This window comes from Mytilus trossulus, chromosome 9 (genome assembly GCF_036588685.1).
Source record: "Mytilus trossulus isolate FHL-02 chromosome 9, PNRI_Mtr1.1.1.hap1, whole genome shotgun sequence".
NCBI lineage: Eukaryota > Metazoa > Mollusca > Bivalvia > Mytilida > Mytilidae > Mytilus > Mytilus trossulus.
Genome location: NC_086381.1, coordinates 69,232,947 through 69,257,487, shown reverse-complemented (window position 1 = coordinate 69,257,487; position 24,541 = coordinate 69,232,947). Strand labels below are relative to the sequence as shown.

Here is a 24,541-nt window from a genome sequence, read left to right as displayed (position 1 = left end):
GTGTCAAAGTTATAGAAAGTTACCTTTTTCTGCCTCAGGTTCAGTTGGAACTTTCTGAAGTTTTGTAGCCTTGTTATCATCATATGTTGAACTTTTCCCTAAAAATAACAATAACTCAACTATATAGTATGATGCAATCTATAATACTCTTTCTCAGTCATAAGAACTTTCCATTATTACCGAACTGAACAAAGAAATAACACGATGGGTGTCGTATACGGTGCAGGAAATGCTTACCCTTCTAGAGCACCTGATTTCACTCCCGGTTTATAGTGGAGTTCATGTTGTTTCTTAATTATTATTTATAACTGTTGATGTAAATGTCCTTTGGTTTTGTGAGTCTTTGTTTACTCCTTGGTTTTGATTGTTATTGTCTTCCTTTCTTATCTATGTTTAAGAAATAAGCTCCGCCTTGAGGTTTTTCATATTACTGCTGAGGTCAAACCCTAAACAATTGGACCAAGATTGGACAAAATTTTCAAGCTTGAAATGGTGTGAATTTGGAATGTGATCAATTTGTCAAATAGACCTCTGTAACATCAGTCTCTGATTTGACACTTTCCCTTTGTGTTCATTGTTTCTTTTTGCATTAGAATCCTTGTGTTATCTGAGTTGTGACACAAGAGATTAGTTTTGACAAGTAATAATTGATGTAAATAAGAGTATTGAGACTAAATCATTAGACAGGAATTTGGAATACACAGGGTCCAATTTACAAAGGGTATTTTAAGAAAGACTTTGAAGTAAAAAAAATAGGACTTTAGTTTTAGCTGAATGAACAGGAAACCAGTTTATTCATGGTCAGTTTACTAAGGTTTGACTGTATGAGATAAAATTATTATTGCAGCTTTAGTGTCAAAGTTATAGAAAGTTACCTTTTTCTGCCTCAGGTTCAGTTGGAACTTTCTGAAGTTTTGCATCATATATTGAACTTTTCCCGAACAATAACAATAACTCAACTATATAGTATGATGCAATCTATAATACTCTTTCTCAGTCATAAGAACTTTCCATCATTACCGAACTGAACAAAGAAATAACACGATGGGTGTTGTATACGGTGCAGGAAATGCATACCCTTCCAGAGCACCTGATTTCACTCCCGGTTTAAAGTGGAGTTCATGTTGTTTCTTAATTATTATTTATAATTGTTGATGTAAATGTCCTTTGGTTTTGTGAGTCTTTGTTTACTCCTTGGTTTTGATTGTTATTGTCTTCCTTTCTTATCTATGTTTAAGAAATAAGCTCCATCTGGAGGTTTTTTATATTACTGCTGAGGTCAAACTCTAAACAGTTGGAGCAAGATTGGACAAAATTTTCAAGCTTGAAATGGTGTGAATTTGGAATATGATCAAGTTAGTTATACATTACTATAGACTCGTGACACAATAAATGTGGTCGGAGAACTTTATTTGAGTTACCATATAGCAACGATCTATTTTGTCCCTAGCAACTTATTCCAAATTCATTAGTGTTAATTAGTTTAACTTCCATTTAGAACATACATGTGTAAGTAAAACTTCAAAACACTTAACAAAACAACTGTTGAGCTGCATGGAAAGTTTGTATTTCGGATGTTCAACCTGACAGGATTTAAAAACATTGGCACCTGATGTTCAAGGGACTTGTTCTTTAAATAGGCCAATTAGATGTGCAACATTGAAAAGTAGCAAAATTGATTACAAGAACACAGCTTGACTCACTATCACATTATTTACCCATTCATTTAAAAAAAATTAATAACAAGTTATACAAGACAGCCATTGTTCTAAGTTTAAACTTACTTTTGTTTGTTCTTCTCTCTACTTGCTCCTCTGTATCACCAGATATCATAGAATCATTTGAAGAACATGGTTCATCTTCACAATCTCTTATATCACTTACATCTGTTGTATTTAAAATCTAAACAGAAAACAAACTTATGGTGAGTTGAATAACACCAGTATCACTCAGATTACAATTCTACCTTGACAGGTAAGTTTGTATTTAGCCTGTAAAATACTTATTTAGCCTTGAGAATTGAAAGGTCAGTTTCCCATTCATACAATAAATTTGGCTTCTTGCCATTTACCTTGTCCAAAATAAGGGTCACTTTATTGTTATTGTGATATTGTTAAAGTACAAAAGAACCCTATATTCTGACCAATACTTAAAACTTTGTGCATCTTGATTTAATTGTTTAAAATCTGTTAATGTTGAGTTTTAGGGGTTATCTAAGGCCTTTAAATTGCATATTTCTTTACATGGTAGTTTTTTTTCAGATATAAAAAAAAAAATTGGCTTGACAGTTATAGAAATAGACTATGCTTGCAGGTTATCTCTTACACTGTCTTGTTTTTAGTTTACACCAAATCTGACAAATTATTATTTAGTTGCAAAATATTTTAAATGAGACCTGAAATTTTAAATGTGCATTGAACAATGTTGAAGGTTAAAATAATCATATAAACTAGAACGAAGAAAACATCTTGGTCCCCCCAAAAAATAATTAAAAACCAGGATATAAAATTCCAAATATTAATTTATCATTGTTTATTATACTAATATCAGTTGAAATATCAAGCCACTGTTTTTTATGTTAACAATCTAGGTCATGTCCCAACAGAAAATCAATAAATATGACATTACAATGTACTCTTAGCACAAACACATAAGGTCACTGTGAAATATACAACTAGGGCAAGAAACTATCAGTTATATCAAACCAGTTTGACCATATGTTTAGTTTAAAACCAGTTTGACTAGATGTGTCCTATATATTGACAATGTAAATTTTATGACATGAGGACCTGCATGGGTTTTTTAATATCTGTATTCTTTAAATTTTTATGGCATTTTCCTTTTAACATGTTTAATAGCCATAAAAATAACGCTCATTCTGTAAAATGTTCATGAAAACGATTTTACCATATAGTCTTTTAGTTACAAGATTATTTTTCAATTATGTACATTGATCATTATATTATCAGTATTGCATTACAGTTACTAAAGTTACCTTTTCAAGTTATTTTGCACATTTATTATTTATATTTTTGCACTGCAGTATTCTCTATATTTTATTTTATTGTTCATTTTCATTTTTTGTTGCTATATTACATGTATTCTCTATTCTGTAAACCCCATTCTGACCCTCATAGGTAAACTTCTATTGTATGAAAGGGATAAACTGACCTTTCAATTCTCAAGGCTAAATAAGTATTTCATAGGCTAAATACAAACTTACCTGTCAAGGTAGAAATGTAATCTGAGTGATACTGGTGTTTTTCAAGTGACCATAAGACTTGTTGACTATTTTATTAATTGTGACTGTTTATTTAACGCATCATGTAAATGTAGCGGAATTTGATGAGACTGTTATTAAAGTGAGAGGGTTAGCGCTATAGAACCAGGTTTAATCCACCATTTTCTACATTTGAAAATGCCTGTACCAAGTCAGGAATATGACAGTTCTTGTCCATTCGTTTTTGATGCGTTTTGTTTTTTGATTTTGCCATGTGATTATGGACTTTCCAAATTGATTTTCCTCTGAGTTCAGTATTTTTGTGATTTTACTTTTTAAAGGATGTACATTGACCTATAACGGTTTACTTTTATAAATTGTTATTTGGATGGGGATTTGTCTTATTGGCACTCACATCACATCTCCCAATATCTAAATACTCTCAAAACTTTCCTGTTTAAGATGTATAAAATATTTTATGGAAGAACCTGCAAAATCTGTTATGAAAGTGCGTATGTATTCTGAAACATAGCAATTGCAGTAAAGCCTCCACTTTCAAGATTCATAGCATACAAGACATCCAAATATACTTAATACTTTTGAACTTGACATAAAATGTAAGAAAGAATGTTTAAACAACAGCTGTCAGAATGACAAGAAACCAGACTTTTTTTACATCTATTTGGGTCCCAGCATTTTTCAATATCACAAGGACCAAAATCCTGCACAGGAATAGTGACAATCATCAATACAAAACAGTTGTTTTACATTGTCTTATCAAGCCCTTTTATAGCTGACTATCAAGTATGGGGCTTTGCTCATTTTTGATAGCCATATGGTGACCTATATTTGTTGATGTCTGTGTCATTTGGTCTCTTGTGGACAGTTGTCCCATTGGCACTCATACCACATCTTCATTTTTATATTGACCTCCATTTTATCATTACTAACAACATATTAAAATTTGAAAAGCTTTGCTTTGAAGGATTTATGAATAAATGCACAAATACAACTGGATATGCCATTTTTCAATCTTTCAAGAACCATAGCTCATGAACAGTGAAAGTGAAAATCCTTCATATCAAGCATGACCTCCATTTTGTCATCTAATGAGTAAAAATATTTTAAAATTCTACAAGCTTTTTTAAAAGGTTCCTCAGTTTATGTATGATCCATCTTTTTTTCAAAATCACTATAAAACATTTATGTACCTTGTAAATATCAAGTACTGACAAAAATACAACATGTATTATTAACTAGCTATAGGGTGATATTTACCATGTGGGATCTCTCAGATTCATCATCACTACAGTCTGAAAAAAACCACCAACAGTTTGATATCTAAATGTTCAGAATAACATATTGGAGATAAACACAAATAAATGGAGATTGTCATGTTGTGTCCATAAATGAAGCCCCTGTTTAAAAATTATAAAGGGACATAGCTCAAGAACTTGAAAAGTGACACTACCCAAACATGTACTTGTTCTGGTTTTTTTTGGCAAACAAGTATTGTAAATTGTGTATAGGTCTCATAATGTTTGGTAGGGACAAACTTAAGTAATAGAACAGAAACTAAAAATTATGCAATTTTTCCATTTTTAACCAGATTATGATTCAAATGATGCAACCAAATTTCATCTGTGTTTGTGGTAAAAAGTATTGTGTATAAGTTTTCTAATGTTTGGTTTAAGCAAACTCAAGTCAGAAAACAGAAACTAAAATTTTTGCTATTTTTCTATTTATAAAGGCCATAACTGTGAACGGTAAAAGTGACACCACCAAAAGTCATACTTGATCTGTGTTTTGTGTAATAAACATTGTACATAACATTTGGTAGAGGCAAAGTTATGTTTAAAATTTTGTAATTTTCCCATTTATAAAGGGACAGAACTCTATAATGGTTAGAGTGACACTACCATCATTCAAACTTGATCTGTATTTTGTGATAATACACCTTGTGTACAAGTTACATAACATTTGATTGAGGCAAACTTAAGTTAGAGAACAGAAACAAATTTTGAGAGGTACGTAGGTACATTCAGACAAGGGTAAAATCAAATGTCCCCCTGCTATAGTTTGGGCATACAAATTACCAAGCAAAGTTAACATTTTTATGTCAACTTACAGGTATGGATTTTTAAAGAAAGTATTGACTCTTACACCTTTTGAAATGTTTAACCTTCCAAATCCCACTCACAAAATTCACATGCACGATTAACCACTCCATTGACTTATACACTACCCAAATGGAATTAAATGGAAAAAATTTATGCATGCATGATCATCCCAAAAAATGTGCACTACTAGGGTGACTACATAAATACAGATGTCATATCACGGAGATAATGCATATTCCAATTAAAAACAGGCCCATTTAAAAAAAATCACCAAAAGCACCAAAATTAAACGTCCTGAAGCTCCTGACATTGAAGTATACAAATTTTCAGTAGGTCCCACTATCCAGTTTGAGAGGACAAAAAAAATTATGGATGTTTATATAGAAGATGACGCCAAATTAAAAGAAACTTGACCTATTGGATAGAAGGCGCTTAAAATAGATTTTTGCATGAAACATATTATTTTCATTCTTCATACCTGGAAGTAAATCAAAAACTGATTCAGCTGCCAGCCAAGCATCATCTGTGAAGTATTCTTTTGCTGCATCTTGTAGCATCAGATCTTTCATGCAGCTTGCAGCTCTTATTTTTTCTGGTCTTTGTTCTACTTCATCTTCCTCTATCAATCCTTTTCCTGATATTGCCCTTACTGCAACATTATCATCCACCAGTTCATTCAAAAAGTCTGAAATCAAAAGTAATCAACATTTAAATATTTCTGTTATTCATTAACAACATAATATTTTTGATCTTATTGTCTATGGACAATGAATGAACCTGATATTGCAATCTGGCAATTACTACAAGCATTAATCATGTTAAGGACAGTCACAAAAACTATTATTTTATCATTCCTCAACCTAATCAGTTTGTAAAAACGGGTACATATTCAGTGGTTAAGAAAAAAAATTCTGTTTAAACCACATTATTTATTAATGTATAAAGATTTACAACAATTGACTGTTTACATTTAAAGGTTGCTGATCTTTTTTTTTTTGTGACTTCTGTTGATCATCTCATTAAGTATTATAATCACTTACAATGCATAATATAAATAACATAAACTACCAAATTTATTGCAACATATGTGCATTTCAACAAATTATGTCTCTTCAGTGATGTTCAAGGCTGAAATATTTAAACCAAAACACTAATACAACTGATTTTGAATAATTTGAAGATCAACTCAACAGTTAATTATTTAGGTGGCATCTAGGCTTATGTACACAAATAAAACCGCTGTAAGCACTGTAGGCAGATAACCAAAAACCAAGGCAAACATAATTATGAAAACTGTGGTAATATTGCTTCAATTTATTTTCAAAGATTTAAAAGAACAAACATTAAACATTCATATATAATTGTACATTTATGCAAATAATTCATAGTTTATCAAGGTTTTCAAAAGCAACACATATATCAAGTATATTTTTTTCGCTGTCATGAGTCTGCAGTGGTACAAATTCGCAATGATTGCAGTTCTTCTAGTTTATAGTTAATGTCCATATAAGTTGACTGTTAGTATTTCAATTTGACTTTAGTACGAGCTTGTAAAAGTATGAATGGACTTGCTTTCCTGAAAAGAAAACTGAGTTTGTGTTCTACAGTACAAAAGGTATGAGACACAAATCAGACAAATGTTTACTACTACAGGGATCAAAGGTGAGGTCTGACTGACCAGTTCATAGTAAATGTAAATGACCCCCACCTTCACCCCAAGTCTATGATGTCTAAGTTTGGAATAAAATGACAGGTAATTATAACGAGATTGTGTCCAAAGTACACGAATGCCCCACTTGCACTATCATTTGTATGTCATTCAGTCTTTTTTTAAATGAAAAACAGGAATGAATATGGTTTAGGAGTTGGTATTTCAATCTTTTACAAGTTCTCAAAACACACACAATAGGGGGTGGGGTGATCCTAGGGACTACGCCTATATTTCAATTATTTTTTTATCTTGTCATATGAATTAATATGGTTTGGGGTGGGGATCTCAACTGTTATCAAGTTTTCAAACAGGAATGAGTGGGTGATCCTAGTGACTTCCCCTATATTTCAATTGATTTGTTATATTGTCCAATGCATGAATATATATGGTTATGGGATGGGGATCTCATCTGTTTCTAAGTTATCAAACAGAAGAGGGTAAGGTGACCCTAAGAACTCTCCCTATATTTCATTTGATAAGTTCTCATACATGAATATATATGGTTTAATTTAAAGTTGGGGATCTTGACTGTTTCCAATAACTCCATCAGGAGGGGTGGGGTGACTGCATTGACTCCCCCTATATTTTATTTAATTTAGAGGTTGGGATCCCCACTGTTTCAAAGTTCTCAAACAGGAAGGATGGGGTGACCACAGGGACTTCCCCTATATTTAATATGATTTGTTATATTGTTCCATACATGAATATATATGGTGTAGGGGTGGGGATCTTGATGGTTATGAAGTTCTCAAACAGGAGGAGTGGGTGACCCCCAGGGACCCCCCTATATTTCATTTGATTAGTTACTAGTATATTGTCCAATACATGAATAATTATGGTTTAGGGTTGAGGATCTCAAATGTTTTCAAGTTCTTAAACAGGATGGTATACAGTTACCCTAGAGACCCCCTTATAATTCATTTGATTCCTTCAACTTTTGCCATTAGGGAAATCTAAACTATTTGTCTTTAGAGATTTTCAGCGATTAAATATTTCATACATTTGTTTTTGACATCTTAGCCAAAAGCTCAGGGGATAATAAACTACATATGTGCTCTACTTCCTATGTGCAACTTCAAAACTTTTGGAAAAATCGACGATCATTTAAGGTGTTTCTTGTCATATTTTTTGTAAATCAGAATTAAAAGTATGAAAAACTGTCCAATAAGTTATAAATAACATAAAATCCAGCTAGATAATAACAATGGCAAGTATTTCAGCAATTATTGGGTAGAACACAAATCCAGGGTGCTTGTATAAGGCAGTTAAACTGCCTAAAAATAAAGCTACATATTTTGAGCAAATGTACGGTAAAGTGTTAATTTTAGACTTTTTATAATTTGGATAAATGTTTTACATAGTTATAAATCCCAAATGAGAATTTGATTCAAATCAGAGAACATGAATTCAATTTTACAGCTAATGTCCCTTTAAGATAAATTCCAAATCATATATCAGACTAACAGCAAATTAATTAAAACAATATCTGTATTTTAATGCCAGTACCAAGGTTAAGTTTCATCAAAACATTGTTAATGTGAGAAAGAGTTGCACTAAAAAAATGTATTGACCAACAGATAGACATCCATCTACAGGCAGACTGAATGAAATTCATATATAATAAGTAGTAAAAGACATAATAGGATATATTAGAGAGCAACTAAATGGAAAAGACCAGTCAGCACAACGCAAGGAAACCACTTTACACTATAACTTAATCACTTTTGGTCATATATAATTAGTAAACTGTGAAAGTACAGAATATTATAAAAAAAAAAAGTCACAGGGCAAACACACTATGAACTACAACTGCATGCAGAATGATACCCATTTAATATTTAATAATCTAAACTGCAACTTTTAATCTTTTAATTATTATAAAAACAAAATTTTGATAAATGAAAGTCAGATTTCTGGTAGTGAGATGCTAGTACGATAAAGTGTTAATTTTATATCCTCATAGTTCTCGTACATATGGGAAATAGTAATTTTATCCTGGGCTTGATTTTGATAAGAATTATTTTAAAATTCAAGATACATTTATATCAAAAGTTCATGTTACTGTTTTCTTTAGGTGACCTAATTAACACCTTTGATGGTCTTTAATCTGTTGATCACATGATCTCAGGGTTTAAGTGAGTTTGTTATAACTTACATGGGTCAATGGTTACTTTGCAGTTTCTGTCAATTCAAACAATTTGTAATCTTCATATGTAATGGCTTAAATTTTTCAATTTTTTTTTTTGAAAAACTAAAATCAATGAATCTAAAAACCAATGAAGATGTAAATGTTGCTCAAACCACAAGAATTAAAGTACTTTCACAGTACTGTATGTACCTAACCATTTAACTAATTAAATTTGACTAACCTTTAAGAGAGAAGGTAATTTCTGTATTTTTTGGACCAGTCTCTGCAACTTTTGATGAGGAAGCTTTCATGTTTCCTGCAAAAAAAATTGAACTTTCAGCATTAACATTTAACGCAAAGGCAAACCTCAATCAGAGTTGAGAACCACATCTGCTTGCAAAAATCTTAAGACACTTATTTTTCATCTATAGGTTTAATTTGGTTCAGGATATATATTTGTCTTCATCATTTGACAAGTGTAACTAGTAGGTTTTCATTAAAATTGATTGTTTTGGCTCCAGCATCTTCAGTTATATTGTATCTCTTAATTCTGATTTTTAGACCTTTATAGTTTATGTATATATATATATCTTATGTTTAATTGTGTCATATAATATTTCATTATGGCGTTTTAAATAAATCTGACTGTGTGTTTGTATTGCCTGAATTGTTTTATAAAAGTTATTTTAGGGCCATTTGTAGCAAAGTGAGTCAAGGACTCATGCTGAAGGTTGTACTGTGACTTTTAATTGTTTATATTTACTACTTACTGTTGGATGGAGAGTTGTCTCACTGACAATATATCACATTTTATTTTTATGAACATGTAAAACTCTAATGTTGGGACTTACCCCCATTATTGTCTTGCTTCTTATATCTATACATACGACGCCTAATCTTGTATGCAAAGTTTCATGGAGTGCATGGATAGAATGAATGACAAGACTGATTTTATGAAGGAGGGGAGTTATTATAAAAACTATTGTAATTATATGACATCAAAAACTCAACTACATCTTTGCTAGCCAAGGGTTATGATCCTTAACAATGTACTTACCCCTGTCTAAACATTGAAGAGCTTTCCCAACAGATGTTGTTATCCTCACGGATTCAGGGCACTGGTATACATCTCTATTCATGTCTGCACTGTGCCCCATGTGTAAATAAAATAATCGGCGCTCTTTTTCTGGGATGTCCATTGCAGCATATAAAGTTGCAGCCCTGTGTCGCATATCAGTAGCAGTGATGTCCTTGCTAAGTCTGGCTTTTTTGCAACATTTTTTTACACAACTCCATCCAATTACATGTTCATCTTTACCAGCAGTTGTGGGAAATAAAAATTTATTTCCTTTCCCAATGCCGGCATCATCTCGAACTTTTTCATCTGCAAGGATTCTAATGGCATCCCAACAATCCTGGGGTATTAACAGTGACACAAGCTTTCTTTTTCCTGCTTGGTATGCAATCTTTAATTCACATAATAATTTTTGCTCAATGGGGTCCTCCACCTTTTCCACTGAATCTTGCGAAAACCAGACCCCATTTTCTGCATCATCCCATTCTGATAGTAAAAGCCTAGCAGGTTCGCCTCCTCTTCGAGCATTAAATAGTGTTAATCTGCATACAAGTAAATCTCTAATCTCAGCATATTCATTAGAAGTTATAAATTGGAATTTCGTTTTAATGTCTTTAATTTTATTTTCCAGCCATTCTTTCAACATCTTAACATCATCCTCATCTGGAAGGCGAGATGGCATCCTCAATTCTTTCTGTCTTAGTACAGTTATTTTATATTCTGCATCCCCAAATATACCTGGCCAGCAAAATTCCAATAGATCTCCGAAGCGCTTAATCTCATCAACTTCAGCATCTTTTTTTTGGATGAGAAATTCTCCAGTGAGATATTTGATAACTCTCTTTATGAGATAGCCATATCCGATTTTTAGCCCTGCTTTTGTGTGCCCAGTTTCTTCATTTATTGTTAGGGCTAAAATGGATGACTCCAACGAATGAAAATTGCCTCTGTCAAACATGTTTACAGCTGATTTAGCCTCAGCATCACCATTTATCTCACATTGTTTTCTAAATTCTAACAATAAATGTGCCAGTCTCCTCATATCTGACATAACTGATTTTCTTTTTTCTTCTTTTTTACTTTTCTTAGCCTCCACATTTCTATACATCTGCAGCCCAAATGATGTTATAAGATTGTCTGTTCTACATAAATTTCCTACCTCAGAATTATGGAATTTTGCTAGAACATCAAAGTTAAATGAAGAAGTAAACTTTGGAGATGCAATATGCACTGGATCTAAGGCTTTCGCTGTAGTTGTTGTAGATTCAACTGCAGTGCATGTGGATCTGTGTCTCTTATAGTAAGACTTTGTTAAAAAACCTTTACATAAAGAACAGTAAGCAAGTTGACCTGCTCCATGCTCCCTCTCTTTAAAATATTTTACTTCTGCTTGAGATCCTTCATCCTCCATTTTTTTCACCTGGTCTAAATTAGCTTTCCAAATACCTTCTTTCCTCAGGTTAGCCATTTGCTTTACTTGATCTTGATGGGGCAGCCTTTTTAAAACTTTGACCTCAGGAATATCTTTGTGTTTGCGAAGGATGTGATTGGACAATCTAGCCATAAGGAGACCACAGAAAGGGCAGGGTCTGTAAGGTTTTGACCTTGTTGATTTGCTTTTTTCTCCTGAAAGAAACATTTAAAAGAATCAAGTTAATAAAAACTCATTCAATAAAAGAGAGCCACTCATGACTTTAATTTAATTTTTCTGTTTAGGGAATAATGAAAGCAGGAGATGTGCTGAGGACTGTATTCCGCCTACAAAAATAAAACTGTTTCTAAGCTTAAAAATAATTGTTGAGCATGTGCTTTTTTACCAAAAACAAAGACATTGCACTTAACAGTAAGATAGGTTTAACTTAGGATTTTCTACCTTCAGGAAAAGATTACCATAGATTATTTTGGGCCAGGTGAGCTAAAAAAAACTACAAAATTACTGTTAATTACTAGCTCAGGGGCAGCAACCAAACAATGTGTTGTAGAACTGGTCAGTGTTTACTCCAAATGCTTTGGAGATAAACTAAAATCTACATTTTCCCCCTATGTTCTGATCTTAGCTATGGCCACCATTATTGTTGGCAGGTGGGGTCATTCGACACATTTTTAAAACCAAATAACCTAATGAGAATTGTGGATAAATTTGACACATATGTTTCAGAGAAGAAGATTTTTTTATAAAAGATTACATACATACTTCAAATTATCATACTATGACCCAACATATAAATTTGGAATGATGGTTCATGACACCCCCCTCTTTTTTCTGTAAGTGAATTACTCAATTGCGTACAGTATTCATTTATAACTTCAAAAATGGCAGGACAACCCTTGTGGTCCAAAAAATGATAAGTAAAATCATCATTACGAAAGCTAATTTCACAAGGCAGATAGTCTACAGATTAAGGAAAAATATTAAAGTCATTTTGTTTATTTTCTTTTGTTTCATATTCTGACATCAAATTCAGACCTCTCTTACTAGTTTTACTGTGCATATTGTGCGTATTGTTGAGCGGTTTTTTATACCTGTCCCAAGTCAGTATGATCTATATTGCTTATATTCACTACTTTTGGATCTTGGATGGAGGGTTCTTTCATCATTACAACATATTTTTTGTGTTCATATTATAGGCTATAAAAGTATATGTTATCAATTTCAAATTCATTTCTGTAGTATATCAAATATCTCAAATTTATTGCTTCGCAAACAGACCATCCAATCTAATGAAATAAATATACCAGTAGATGATTTCACTGGTCTGCCTCTAGCTTTCTTTGGTCCTTCACTGCAACTGGCTGTCTCCTGACAATTCATCTTATTTTGTGCAGGTATGCGTATTGAAGTATCATTGAATGCAGGTGATATTCTTTCAATATTATCTGTATGAAAATAAAAATATATCAAACAGATATTTTGGACATTGACTGTCATTTAAAACAATTTGACATTTTTAAGAATAAGTGACTTGGGGAAGATGTACTTTAATTGTCCTAGATAAAAAAAAATAATCTGGTCACCCTCATAAGGCACATTCCTGCTATGTTTGGTTTAATTCCATTCAGTGATTCTCTAAAAGAAGACATTTGTATGTTGGACCTCAAAGATGACAATTTGAAAACAGGCCCAAAATTAAATAGCCTCTCACAATATTAATTTTGACCCTTTGGACCCTAATGTGGATCAACTTAAAAACAGAGCCCAATATCCAAATCTAAATAGCTGTTGAATGTTTTATGCAATTGTAATGAACACTATCCTAGTAATCACTTCTGTTTATGCTATTAAAAAAAATTTATTGTTATGAATAACAATGGACTGTACTTTCTGGATGTAGAAGCAAGTGTTTCGAGAAACCCTGCTCTTCACACCCTGTGGTAAAAATCTATTCTTTTTTGTAACAATAGATTTATTCAATTTAAAATTGTTTCAGAGATAGATGTGACATCAAAGTTAAAAGAAAAGAAAATATGATTGCTTGGAATAAGTAGAACAGTTTTTTATTCTATGTTCTATAAAATAAAAAATAAATGTTATGTCAGTTTGAAAGAACTTGTGCATTTCCACTGCACACAATTATACCATCATAACATATATGAGAAGAACATAACCCGTGTCATGCCAACAACTGGTATATTATAGTAAAAGTGTTAAGTTCCGATGCAAAGACCCTATTAGCGAATCAATTAAAAACTATTCAGCTTTAATTGGTAAAGTAGTTTGAGAGTAAAAGATCTTTGAAATAGTCTACACTGAAGGACGGACAACAGAAGCGACAAAAGACACCAAGTTATTGCAAAAACTTAATAGATATAGGATGATGTGGTGTGAGTGCCAATGAGACAACTCTCCATCCAAATAACAATTCATAAAAAAAATAAACCATTATAGGTCAATGTACGGCCTTCAACATGGAGCCTTGGCTCACATAAACAACAAGCTATATAGGGCCCTAAAATTACTGATGTAAAACCATTCAAAAGGGAAAACCAACGGTCTAATTATATTAAGGGAAAGGTGAGCTAAAAAGCTTTCAAGGAACTCTGTTAATATTAATCAATACAATTGAAATCACTGCAAAATTGACAAAAAAGCATAAATTTGTTTACCTCCATCTTTACTGTAACTTTCATTTTGACTGGCATCTCCTGCATCTAAACCAACTGCCATAAAAAAAAAAATATTATAAATCACTGAAATTTTGCAAATAAGCTACACAAATAATTGTAAAAACTAGGATTACACCCAAAAATTGTCTAAATATCTTCTTAAAAGGGCAATAACTCTTATAAAAGATGGTTGACAATTTCAGTCATTCTTACTTTTTTGTAGATTTTAATTGCTTATTTTTTTTTTACTTTTTTCAATTTCACTTTTCCTGTAGATAAATTCAAGACAATAATTGAAACTGTAAAATAATCATCATTACAGGGTCGGTAACCCAACAATATGTTGTCAATTTGTTATGAAATTTCAAGAACACAAAGATTTGGACTTGTTTACATTATTCATTAAATAAATTCATAAATTCAGATCACTGAAAAAAATACATTCTTAACTTCATAAAAAAGCCTAGTTTAGATAATTACTAAAATCTACTCTTAATGTTCTACAAACCCTACATAAAAAATGATTCAAATAAATATACCCATAGAGGATTTAAGTGGTGGGCCTCTATCCTTTTTTGGTCCTTCACTGCAACTGGCTTTCTCTTGACTATTCATTTCAATTTGAGCAGGTATGTGTTCTGTAGTATCATTTGATTTGGGTAGCATTCTCTTTACATTATCTATAGAAATATAAAATCAATAGCTATTGTTATTTATTGTTTTGTACATGTATATGGTAGTGGCAAAAAGTGATCTTAAGTATGAAGCCTAAATCGTAGTCAATAAGCTAACACCTAGGAATTGAGTTATATGCCTGCACATATTTTTCAGGATTTAAGACTAATGCCTAACATTATGTAGGCAATAAACTCACTGCCTAGGTGCTACTTTATTGCTAAGGATTTAAGCTGAATGCCTTATTTCCAGGATAGCGGCTGTCATACAAACTATTATCTTTAGAATAAAAAGTGAAATCAGATAAATGTTTCAAAAACACAACATCTCTAATCTAAACAGTATTCAGATGCTTCACAGGGCACAGCTTGATACGACCATAGAGGTCGAAACCCTGAACAGTTTGGGCATGTATGAACATAACATTTAAGCTTGATACAGCTCTGAATTTGGATTGTGATTAAAAAGTTGACACAACATAGGTTTCTGACACAAAATGAGTGTGGTCTGAGAACTTTAAACTTAAAAACTTAAAAAATTTAAATTAGATATTTACCTATTAAGTCCAATATCCAAAATCTAAACACATGGTTAGATTCAGCATATTATAAAACCCTAAGAATTCAATTTTAATGAAATCAAATAATGTTCTATTTTAGACCCTAATGATCTCAAATTGAGGTCCTCAATGTGGACCAATTTGATCTGGGCCCAAATATTAAAAATCTAAATACATGGTTAGATTAAGCACATTGAAGAACCCCATATATTCAATTTTTGTTGAAATCCAACAAAGTTTAATTTTTTACCCTTTGGACCTTATGCAGACCAATTTGAAAATGAGACAATACTGTGCAATTGAATATTTCTTACTATATAGCAAAACTGTGCTCTTAGAAATTTCTTGCTATTGCGCAATATTGTGCAATTAGATATTTCTTGCTATTGCGCAATACTGTGCAATTGAAGATTACTTGCTGTTGCGGAATACTGTGCAATTGAAGATTTCTTGTTATTGCTGAGTACTGTGCATTTGAAATTTTTTTGCTATTGCACAATACTTAACATATTAGTTTTGGACCATGATTTGGACCAACTTGAAAACTGGGCCCATAATCAAAAATCTAAGTACATGTTTAGATTTAGCATAACAAAGAACCCCAAAAATTAACAATCTGAACACACAGTTAAATTTGGCATATCAAAGAACCCCAATAATTCATTTTTTTGATGAAATCAAACAAAAAAGTTTAATTTTGGACCCTTTGGGCCCCTAATTCGTTGGGACCAAAACTCCCAAAATCAATCCAAACTTTCCTTCTATGGTCATAAACCTTGTGTTAAAGTTTCATAGATTTCTATTGACTTATACTAAAGTTATTGTGCAAAAACGAAGAAAAATGCTTATTTGGGACCTGTTTTTGGCCTCTAATTCCTAAACTGTTGGGACCAAAACACCCAAAATCAATCCTAACCTTCCTTTTATGGTCATAAACCTTGTGTTAACATTTCATAGATTTCTATTTTCTTTAACTAAAGTTAGAGTGTGAAAACCAAATGTTTTCGGACGAGGACGCCGCCAACATGATACCAATATACAACTAAAGGTTCCTGACATGGCCCTCTAAATTGGGTATCTTTAAAAACAGTGCAAATATTGGAAATAAGACATTTTTGTTGGTGCTTTCAAAGTGAAATATTTGTGTTACCATGACATTACACAACATATCAATTGACTTAATGTTCAGAAGAATATTACAAACTTTAATTAACTCTATACCCTTACCAAGATTGGCCTCAGGGGCTTCAAAGAAATGTAAAATATCCTATATGAGCAGTATTAAATTAGTTTATCATAATGAAATATTATCTAATTGAGTCACTTTTACAAAAGTCTAAAATTAAAGACTTTTGTAAAAGTGGCTAAAACTTCATACCTATTGATGTAAAAACTTTAAAGAATAACATTTTGTATACAGTTCAAACAAGAGCTGTCTGACAATAAACTGGCTTTTATAACATTTATTTGAGTCCCCAAATTTTTCAATAACACAAGAACCAAAACTGCTGAACAGTAATAGTGAAAATCATCAATACTGATCTTGACCTCCATTTTGTCACCAGTGTCAACATATGTTGATTTTTCTAATAAAATATTACACTTTCACACATACCTCAAATATCAAATACATTTTTGTTCCAATTTGCAAAATACAGTTATTCTTATTTTTCAAATCATAAATGTCCCACTCTCACATTAAATCAATGACAGTGTAAGTTGCAACTTAAAGTAAACCTAGCGTTAAATTCTTAATTCATTTCACATTAAACAAGAATGTGTCCACAGTACACGTATGCCCCACTTGCACTATCATTTTATATGTTTAGTGGACCATGAAATTGGAAAAATTCTCTAATTTGGCATTAAAATTTGACTGATGTTATCAAAGGAACATGTACACTAAGTTTCAAGTTGATTGGACTTCTACTTTATCAAAAACTACCTTGACCAAAAACTTTAACCTGAAATTTGCACTATCATTTTCTATGTTCAGTGAACCGTAAAATTGGGGTTAAGACTCTAATTTGGCATTTAAATAAGAAAGATCATATCATAAGGCACATGTATACTAAGTTTCGAGTTGATTGGACTTCAACTTCATCAAAAACTACCTTGACCAAAAACTTTAACCTGAAGCGGGACAGATGGACAGACGCACAGACGGACGAACGAATGGAGGCACAGACCAGAAAACATAATGACCCCTCTACTATTGTAGGTGGGGCATAAAAAAATCTAAATACACCAAATTCTTACCAGTGAAATGCACACCCATATGGCTCAGAAATGATTCTCTACTTCTTAGTTTTTTATCACATAGGGCACATACAAATAGCTTTTCAGTTTCCCCTTCAGATTTTTCTGCAATAAATAACAAAAGAAAAAATAAATAATGCTTCTATAATTGTTTTACAAAATTTTGGAAAACAAAATAAGGAATGCCACTTAGAATAATCTCAATTCATGAAGAACAAATCAAACATAGTAAAATGACTCTGTAAAATAACATGTGCCTTTGAAGTGTGAGTACCTAACATCATGCATATGTCCTTTACCATGTCAATTGATCATTAAAGTGATGTTTTGTACAGTCTGGCTTTACAACTCTTCATGTACCAATCATTGTTTTTTAAGTGAGGTTCTGAAATTTTGGCATATATTGTCAACAGTATACTAGCAGTTAAATTTATCTGAAGTTTGATTTTCATATGAATTTGAGTACATGTCTTCCAGTATATTTTTTTTTATTGTTATCCATATATATGAGCTGCAACTCTTAATACCCAACTTTATCTTTCCTTCAAATAAACCCAAAACAAGAATGTGTCCATAGTACACGGATGCCCCACTCGCACTATCATTTTACATGTTCCTTGGACCGTGAAATTGGGGTCAATACTTTAATTTGGCATTAAAATTAGAAAGATCATATCATAAGGAACATGTGTACTAAGTTTCAAGTTGATTGGACTTCAACTTCATCAAAAACTACCTTGACCAAAAACTTTAACCTGAGCTTCACACTATCTTTTTCTTTGTTCAGTGGACCATGAAATTGGGGTCAATACTTTAATTTGACATTAAAATTAGAAAGATCATATCATAGGGAACATGTGTATTAAGTTTCAAATTGATTGGACCTCAACTTCATCAAAAACTACCTCGACCAAAAACTTTAACCTGAAGCAGGACGAATGAACGAATGGACGAACAGACGAACGGAGGCACAGACCAGAAAACATAATGCCCCTCTACTATCGTTGGTGGGGCATAAAAATATATCAGCCTGTGAAATCGATTTTTTTTAGATATAAGCCAAAAACTGCATTTTACACTTATGTTCTATTTTTAGCCATGACAACCATGTTTGTCGATGGATCAAAACTTTGGATACAATTTATAAACAAGATACCCTAAGAATATTTAGTTAAGGTTTGAAGGTATTTGGCCCAGTAGTTCCAGAGAAGAAGATTTTTTAAATAGTTTACGATGACAGACGACAAAGACGACAGATGTCAAATTATGGCCCCCCTGAGCTTAAAAGCCAGTATAATGGTTTGCTGTTTGAATGACAGAAAGACAGACAAGGGTAAACTATATGGCCCAAACCACTTTGTGACAGGGTCATAAAAAAAGTAAATACAGCCAAGCAAATTTATACTAAGGACAAAGCTCTGGCTTGATTTAGACAATTAATGTCCGAAACCCATTCACAATCGGAAATATACCTGAACAACAGTTCACATTACCTTCTTCAACCTCAATATTACTGCCCTCTTCCTCATCTTCTAATGGTTGTATCAAAACTAAAATAAAACAGGAAACATCCTAAGGATCATTTAAAATAAGTTTGGCTGCAAAATGTTCAGTAGTTTCAGAGGAGAAGATTATCTAAAGTTAACAAACATGATGAACAAATTGTTTAAAATTGTCTTTAAACGCTAATAACTCTTTAAGGCAAATTAACAATTTAAGTTATATTGACTGAATTGTAAATCATACTTTGCTGAACATTTTTGCGTTTTACAGTTTATCTACATCTATGATAATGTTTAAGATAATAAGGGTGGAAACAGAATGGCATGGATAGTATCCAGCACACTGAGAGTATTGCATAGCAATACAAAATTCATTGTTCCCAAAATAAAATTTGAGCATGATTTTTACAAAGTTCACATTACCTTCTCTAACCCCAATATTACTACCAACTTCCTCATCTTCTGGTGGTTGATTCAATACTAAAATTAAACAGGAGAAATATAATGACATATGATAAATCATGGCTCCAGATTCAAATATAAATGTGGCCTTGAACAAGGATAGCACACTTATCAGTCCCAATATTATAAGTTATATGGTTTGTTACTGACTCCCTACTGATCCAAAGAGGGTTAGTAAAATACATAGGTGATGAGGCAGGCGGATTTAATATCCCTCTATGGTTTTGTACAGGTCAGTAGTAAACTGTATGAAGAAAATATTGCAAACAGGACTTTTCCTGCTGGGTTCCAAAGAAAAATAAACAATGAAACCCAACAACATCAATAGATGAAGTCACCATTGACAGAAGTTACAACGTAGCTAACCCCCTACAAATCCATAGGGGGTAACCATGTGACAGTGTTTAACCAATCACAACATGATAATTAACCTGCAGTGTGATAATGATTTTTAGGATGTAGATGATTGAAAATGATACAAAAAAAGAACACAAAAATTCAAACTTTACACTCAATTAACAGGAAGAACATGCATATATATGATATAGTAAAACATCTTAAACAAGCTCAGCAAATGATGCTATTGCTTCGAACGAATTCTGTAAATATTCTATGAAATGTTCTCTAGATTTCGTGAATTAATTGAACCATGTAGGAAAGATGTATGGATACACTTAATTATTCAAAGTTACCTTGTTTATTCTCATTACTTAGGTCTAATTCTTGTTTCTCCTCATCTTCATCATCAGATGGTAGTTTCAAAACTAAAAAACAAGAGTGTATGCAATGTTTTGCTAAGGGTTTATCTCAATTAAAACTAATCAAAAATAAATATGGGGTCTGGCAGTTTGAAAATAGGAGACATCCCAATGTCAAAGCTTTATTCCAATCTTATGATACGCTTTTCACATGAAAGAAAATTTAAAGCTTTTAAGGTTAAGGTTTTATATTTTGAATATTTATATTCTTAAATGAAATCAACTAGTTGCATGAGTTACTTGATTTTTATAGTACTATGGAAGATAATATTCCATTTGCTATCTACATGTAAGTATTTTCTTTTTTTTTTTTTTTTCCTTTATGTAAGTATTTTCAAGTTATCTGAAAAATTCATTAGTGGCAGATCCAGAAGTTTTCATAAGTGCTACAGTCTACAGTCATGCTTCAGTGATTTTCAATATAGTCAACCAAAATTTTCCTAGAAAAGGAGGAGCGGCCCCCTCTAAATCCACCTCTATTTATCTCAATTGCCACCTGGAGATTTTAACCAGGTAAGCTAAAAACTTGATATTAACAATATATAATATACTCTTTCATATGAAAGTAACTCAAGTCATTAGCAAGATGTAGGAAGATGTAGTATGAGTGCCAATGAGACAACTCTCCATCCAAATAACAATTTATAAAAGTAAACTATTATAGGTCAAGGAACAGCCTTCAAAATCGAGCATTGGCTCACACAGAACAACAAGCTATAAAGACATGTAAACAGACAGACTGAACGAATGAACAAACAGGCACACAGACCAGAAAACATAATGCCCCTCTACTATCCTAGGTGGGGCATAAAAATAAAAGCTTGACTGAAAAACTCTGATGATTAACTCATGTGGTAGGCACATTCATGCATTTATGTGTTGGTTGGTCACATATTGAATGTTTTTCTTAATTTTAATTCTTGGATTAATTATTCCTTAAACATTCAGTGTTATGTGTACAAATGCAAAAGGTTATTACTAAATAACTTTCACTGGGGCATACAATTACTATGCTTCTAACTAGGTCCAATACCAAAAAGTAAAATCACAAAAAAAAAAACACATCAAAAACGAATGGACAAGAACTGTCATATTCCTGACTTTGTACAGACATTTTCAAATGTAAAAAAATGGTGGATTCAACCTGGACCTATAGCGCATTGATATTGAATACAATTTCAAAAGGAATGTGGTATTATCAGATTATCACATGGCATTTTTCATATCGCATGTATTATCAGCCCTAGGTTCAATATCAGCCCAAGAGTTGCATGGCTCGAGGGCTGATATTGACCGATGGCTGATAATACATGCGATTGGCAAAATGACATGTTATGATCTTTTTATCATATGCTTCAACCATGGAGAAAAAATAACTGATTCGTATATTGATCCTTTTACATGGTTCTGTAATAGAAGTTTAAAGATTGAAAAGTTCACGGACGTCAGACCCCAAATTTAGTAAATTTGATATGAAATTTTTCTATCATTTGCCTCAATAGAGAAGAAAAACATTTTAATATGGACGAATCGACAAAAACAAACAAAAATTAACAATACACATAATGAAGACTGTTTGGCAACTTTTTAAAGTAACTTTCTAAATTATGTTTGAAACTTTTAAACAATGCATTTATTTAATAATTTGTTGGGTTTTTTTATTTTTGTTTTTATTATTTCACAAAATATACTTTCCAGTATCCAAATGATTGTTTTGTACACTACTTTGTAATAGTTTTCACAAAAAAACGTAGCATTGAAGTGTATTTTCCGGAACTTTTCATATCAGCCCGCTAAGGACCAATTCGAAAAATATGGAATTTACGGTAATTCAATGATATTATCATACAGTAAAAATCATATGTTATTTAGTCTAAGTATATGATAATAAAAGACATACCTCTATGTTTCCTTGTCAAGTTCTCAATATCACTATCACTGTCAGAATATGCCTCTCTATTGCCTATGAATAATTGAGATTATGAAAGAATTAACAATATATGCATGCTGTTTTACTCAACATATCAATTTAACCTAACCAAACTCAATCTTTTTAAGAACAAAATAAATAATATGTGCAAAATATGTGTTATGTGTAACTCATTAACTTTTAGATTTCTCATCAGTGAAACTTGTATGTTAGAATTTTACATTTTGTAATATTTATCACCAGTACCCTTGTAGCCAGTACTTCGGAAAAAAATATTGATATTGTTATATTGTAATGTTTCATAATAACCTTCAATCATAACCGAACTGAACAAAGAAATAACATGACAGGTGCCATGTACGGTACAGGAAATGCCTACCCTTCCAGAGCACCTGATTTCACTCTCGGTTTTTAGTGGAGATCATGTTTTTTCTTAATTATTATTTAATGTCCTTTGGTTTTGTGAGTCTTTGTTTACTCCTTGGTTTTGATTGCTATTGTCTTGTTCCTTGTTTAATGCTCTTCTGCTTTATATTATCAATTCTAAATTCTAGACTTTTTAAATTTCACCCAAGTACATTCTTTAGCTCAGAACTTCTATACAAATTCATATAACATACATGCCACTTTATGACTATCATCTTTAATCTCCAGTCTTCTTATTGAAACACAACATTCTTTCAATGTCTGTAAGATATACATTTAATTTTACAAAGTTTACAAAGTTTACACATAAATAAAGTAAATATCAACAAAGTATCATTTGTTGGGATATAACACAATTCATACAAGTGAATACCTGCATACTTTGAAAAAGCCCAGCTTGCATGAGAATGACACATATTATAGGGAAATAATAAAATGTAAACACACATTTTCAGAATCCTGTTAACAGTGCAGAACTGAGAGTATAAGTAAAGAATTGAACTATGTCTTACTTAAGTAACTTTGTAATACACATGAAATCACTCTGCCACACAGCAAATGCAGATAAATAAATGGATGATTGCTTAACACACATTCATATTGGAGAAATGTTAGAGCCTGTTATCACTTGCTCTGAATTAAATTGATCTTTAAAAAAAACAGCTTGCGTTTAAATTTGAACAATCAAGATAGATCGGGAACTAGTGCCTTAACATTGCAATTTTATCTTAAAATGATAGGTTTAACAATTTCAATAACAAACAAGAATGTGTCCCCAGTACAAGGATGTCCCATCCACACTATCATTTTCTATATTCAGCAGACTGTGAAAATAGGGGAAAATTTCTTATTTGGCATTAACATTAGCAAGATCATATCATAGGGAGCATGTGTACTAAGTTTCAAGTTGATTGGACTTAAACTACATAAAAAACTACCTCAACCAAAAACTTTAACCTGAAACAGACAAACAGACAGACAGAGGAACGGACGTACAGACCAGAAAACATAATACCCACATGTCACAAGTCATTAACCAAAGAAATGTGAAAATAAAATTTTGATTGAAGACAAGGGAAACAGGATTTATCTTTTCAGAAAAATGACATGAAAACATGGAATATATTTCTTTGTTTTTTATCTTCAAGTTCTGCCAAATTATTTGAGAATATGGATGAAACCCCAAAAGGCCGTCATTTCAGAGAATATATATACCAACGCAACCGTATGTAGATTTATTTTTATATCTAAGTATAACACTTTCACTCTCAGAAAAATCACAATCGATCTAAGAGTAAACACTTAAAGAAAGATAAATTCATAAAAAAAATCACAAGGGTTCCACAAGGGTTCCGTGAACCCTGTGTCTCACCTACTGCAAGATTTGTAGAAATCTGGGATAGTTGAAAAAAGTTATTTTAATTTAAAAAACTTTCACCACAGAGTGAATATTTGTGGACAACAATGGAATGTAGGATGGCTATGTCTTGCTTTTGCAACTACAGTTGCAGGGTAGACAAAAACTGTGTGTCTGTTATAACTGAAACCTAAGTACCAATTTGTATATAATATCTACACCACTTATGATGTAAAAAAGAATGACAAATGATTA

At 32.0% G+C, this 24,541-nt stretch overlaps 1 protein-coding gene across 1 annotated transcript in view; it reads right to left on the bottom strand.

Annotated features, from left to right (window-relative positions):
- LOC134683316 (uncharacterized) overlaps window positions 1–24,541 on the bottom strand; it is a 33,545-nt gene that overhangs the window by 5,798 nt on the left and 3,206 nt on the right. Inside the window, exons 4-18 of the mRNA XM_063542522.1 lie at window positions 23,124–23,190; window positions 22,474–22,536; window positions 20,508–20,579; window positions 19,777–19,833; window positions 19,345–19,401; window positions 17,852–17,956; window positions 14,898–15,038; window positions 14,359–14,412; window positions 12,991–13,131; window positions 10,237–11,880; window positions 9,421–9,495; window positions 5,819–6,025; window positions 4,499–4,533; window positions 1,785–1,902; window positions 24–98 (exon numbers count right to left, since the gene is read on the bottom strand). Of these exons, the coding sequence (XP_063398592.1) occupies window positions 24–98; window positions 1,785–1,902; window positions 4,499–4,533; window positions 5,819–6,025; window positions 9,421–9,495; window positions 10,237–11,880; window positions 12,991–13,131; window positions 14,359–14,412; window positions 14,898–15,038; window positions 17,852–17,956; window positions 19,345–19,401; window positions 19,777–19,833; window positions 20,508–20,579; window positions 22,474–22,536; window positions 23,124–23,190 (2,911 nt within the window). The remainder of the gene's footprint in view (window positions 1–23; window positions 99–1,784; window positions 1,903–4,498; window positions 4,534–5,818; window positions 6,026–9,420; window positions 9,496–10,236; window positions 11,881–12,990; window positions 13,132–14,358; window positions 14,413–14,897; window positions 15,039–17,851; window positions 17,957–19,344; window positions 19,402–19,776; window positions 19,834–20,507; window positions 20,580–22,473; window positions 22,537–23,123; window positions 23,191–24,541) is intronic.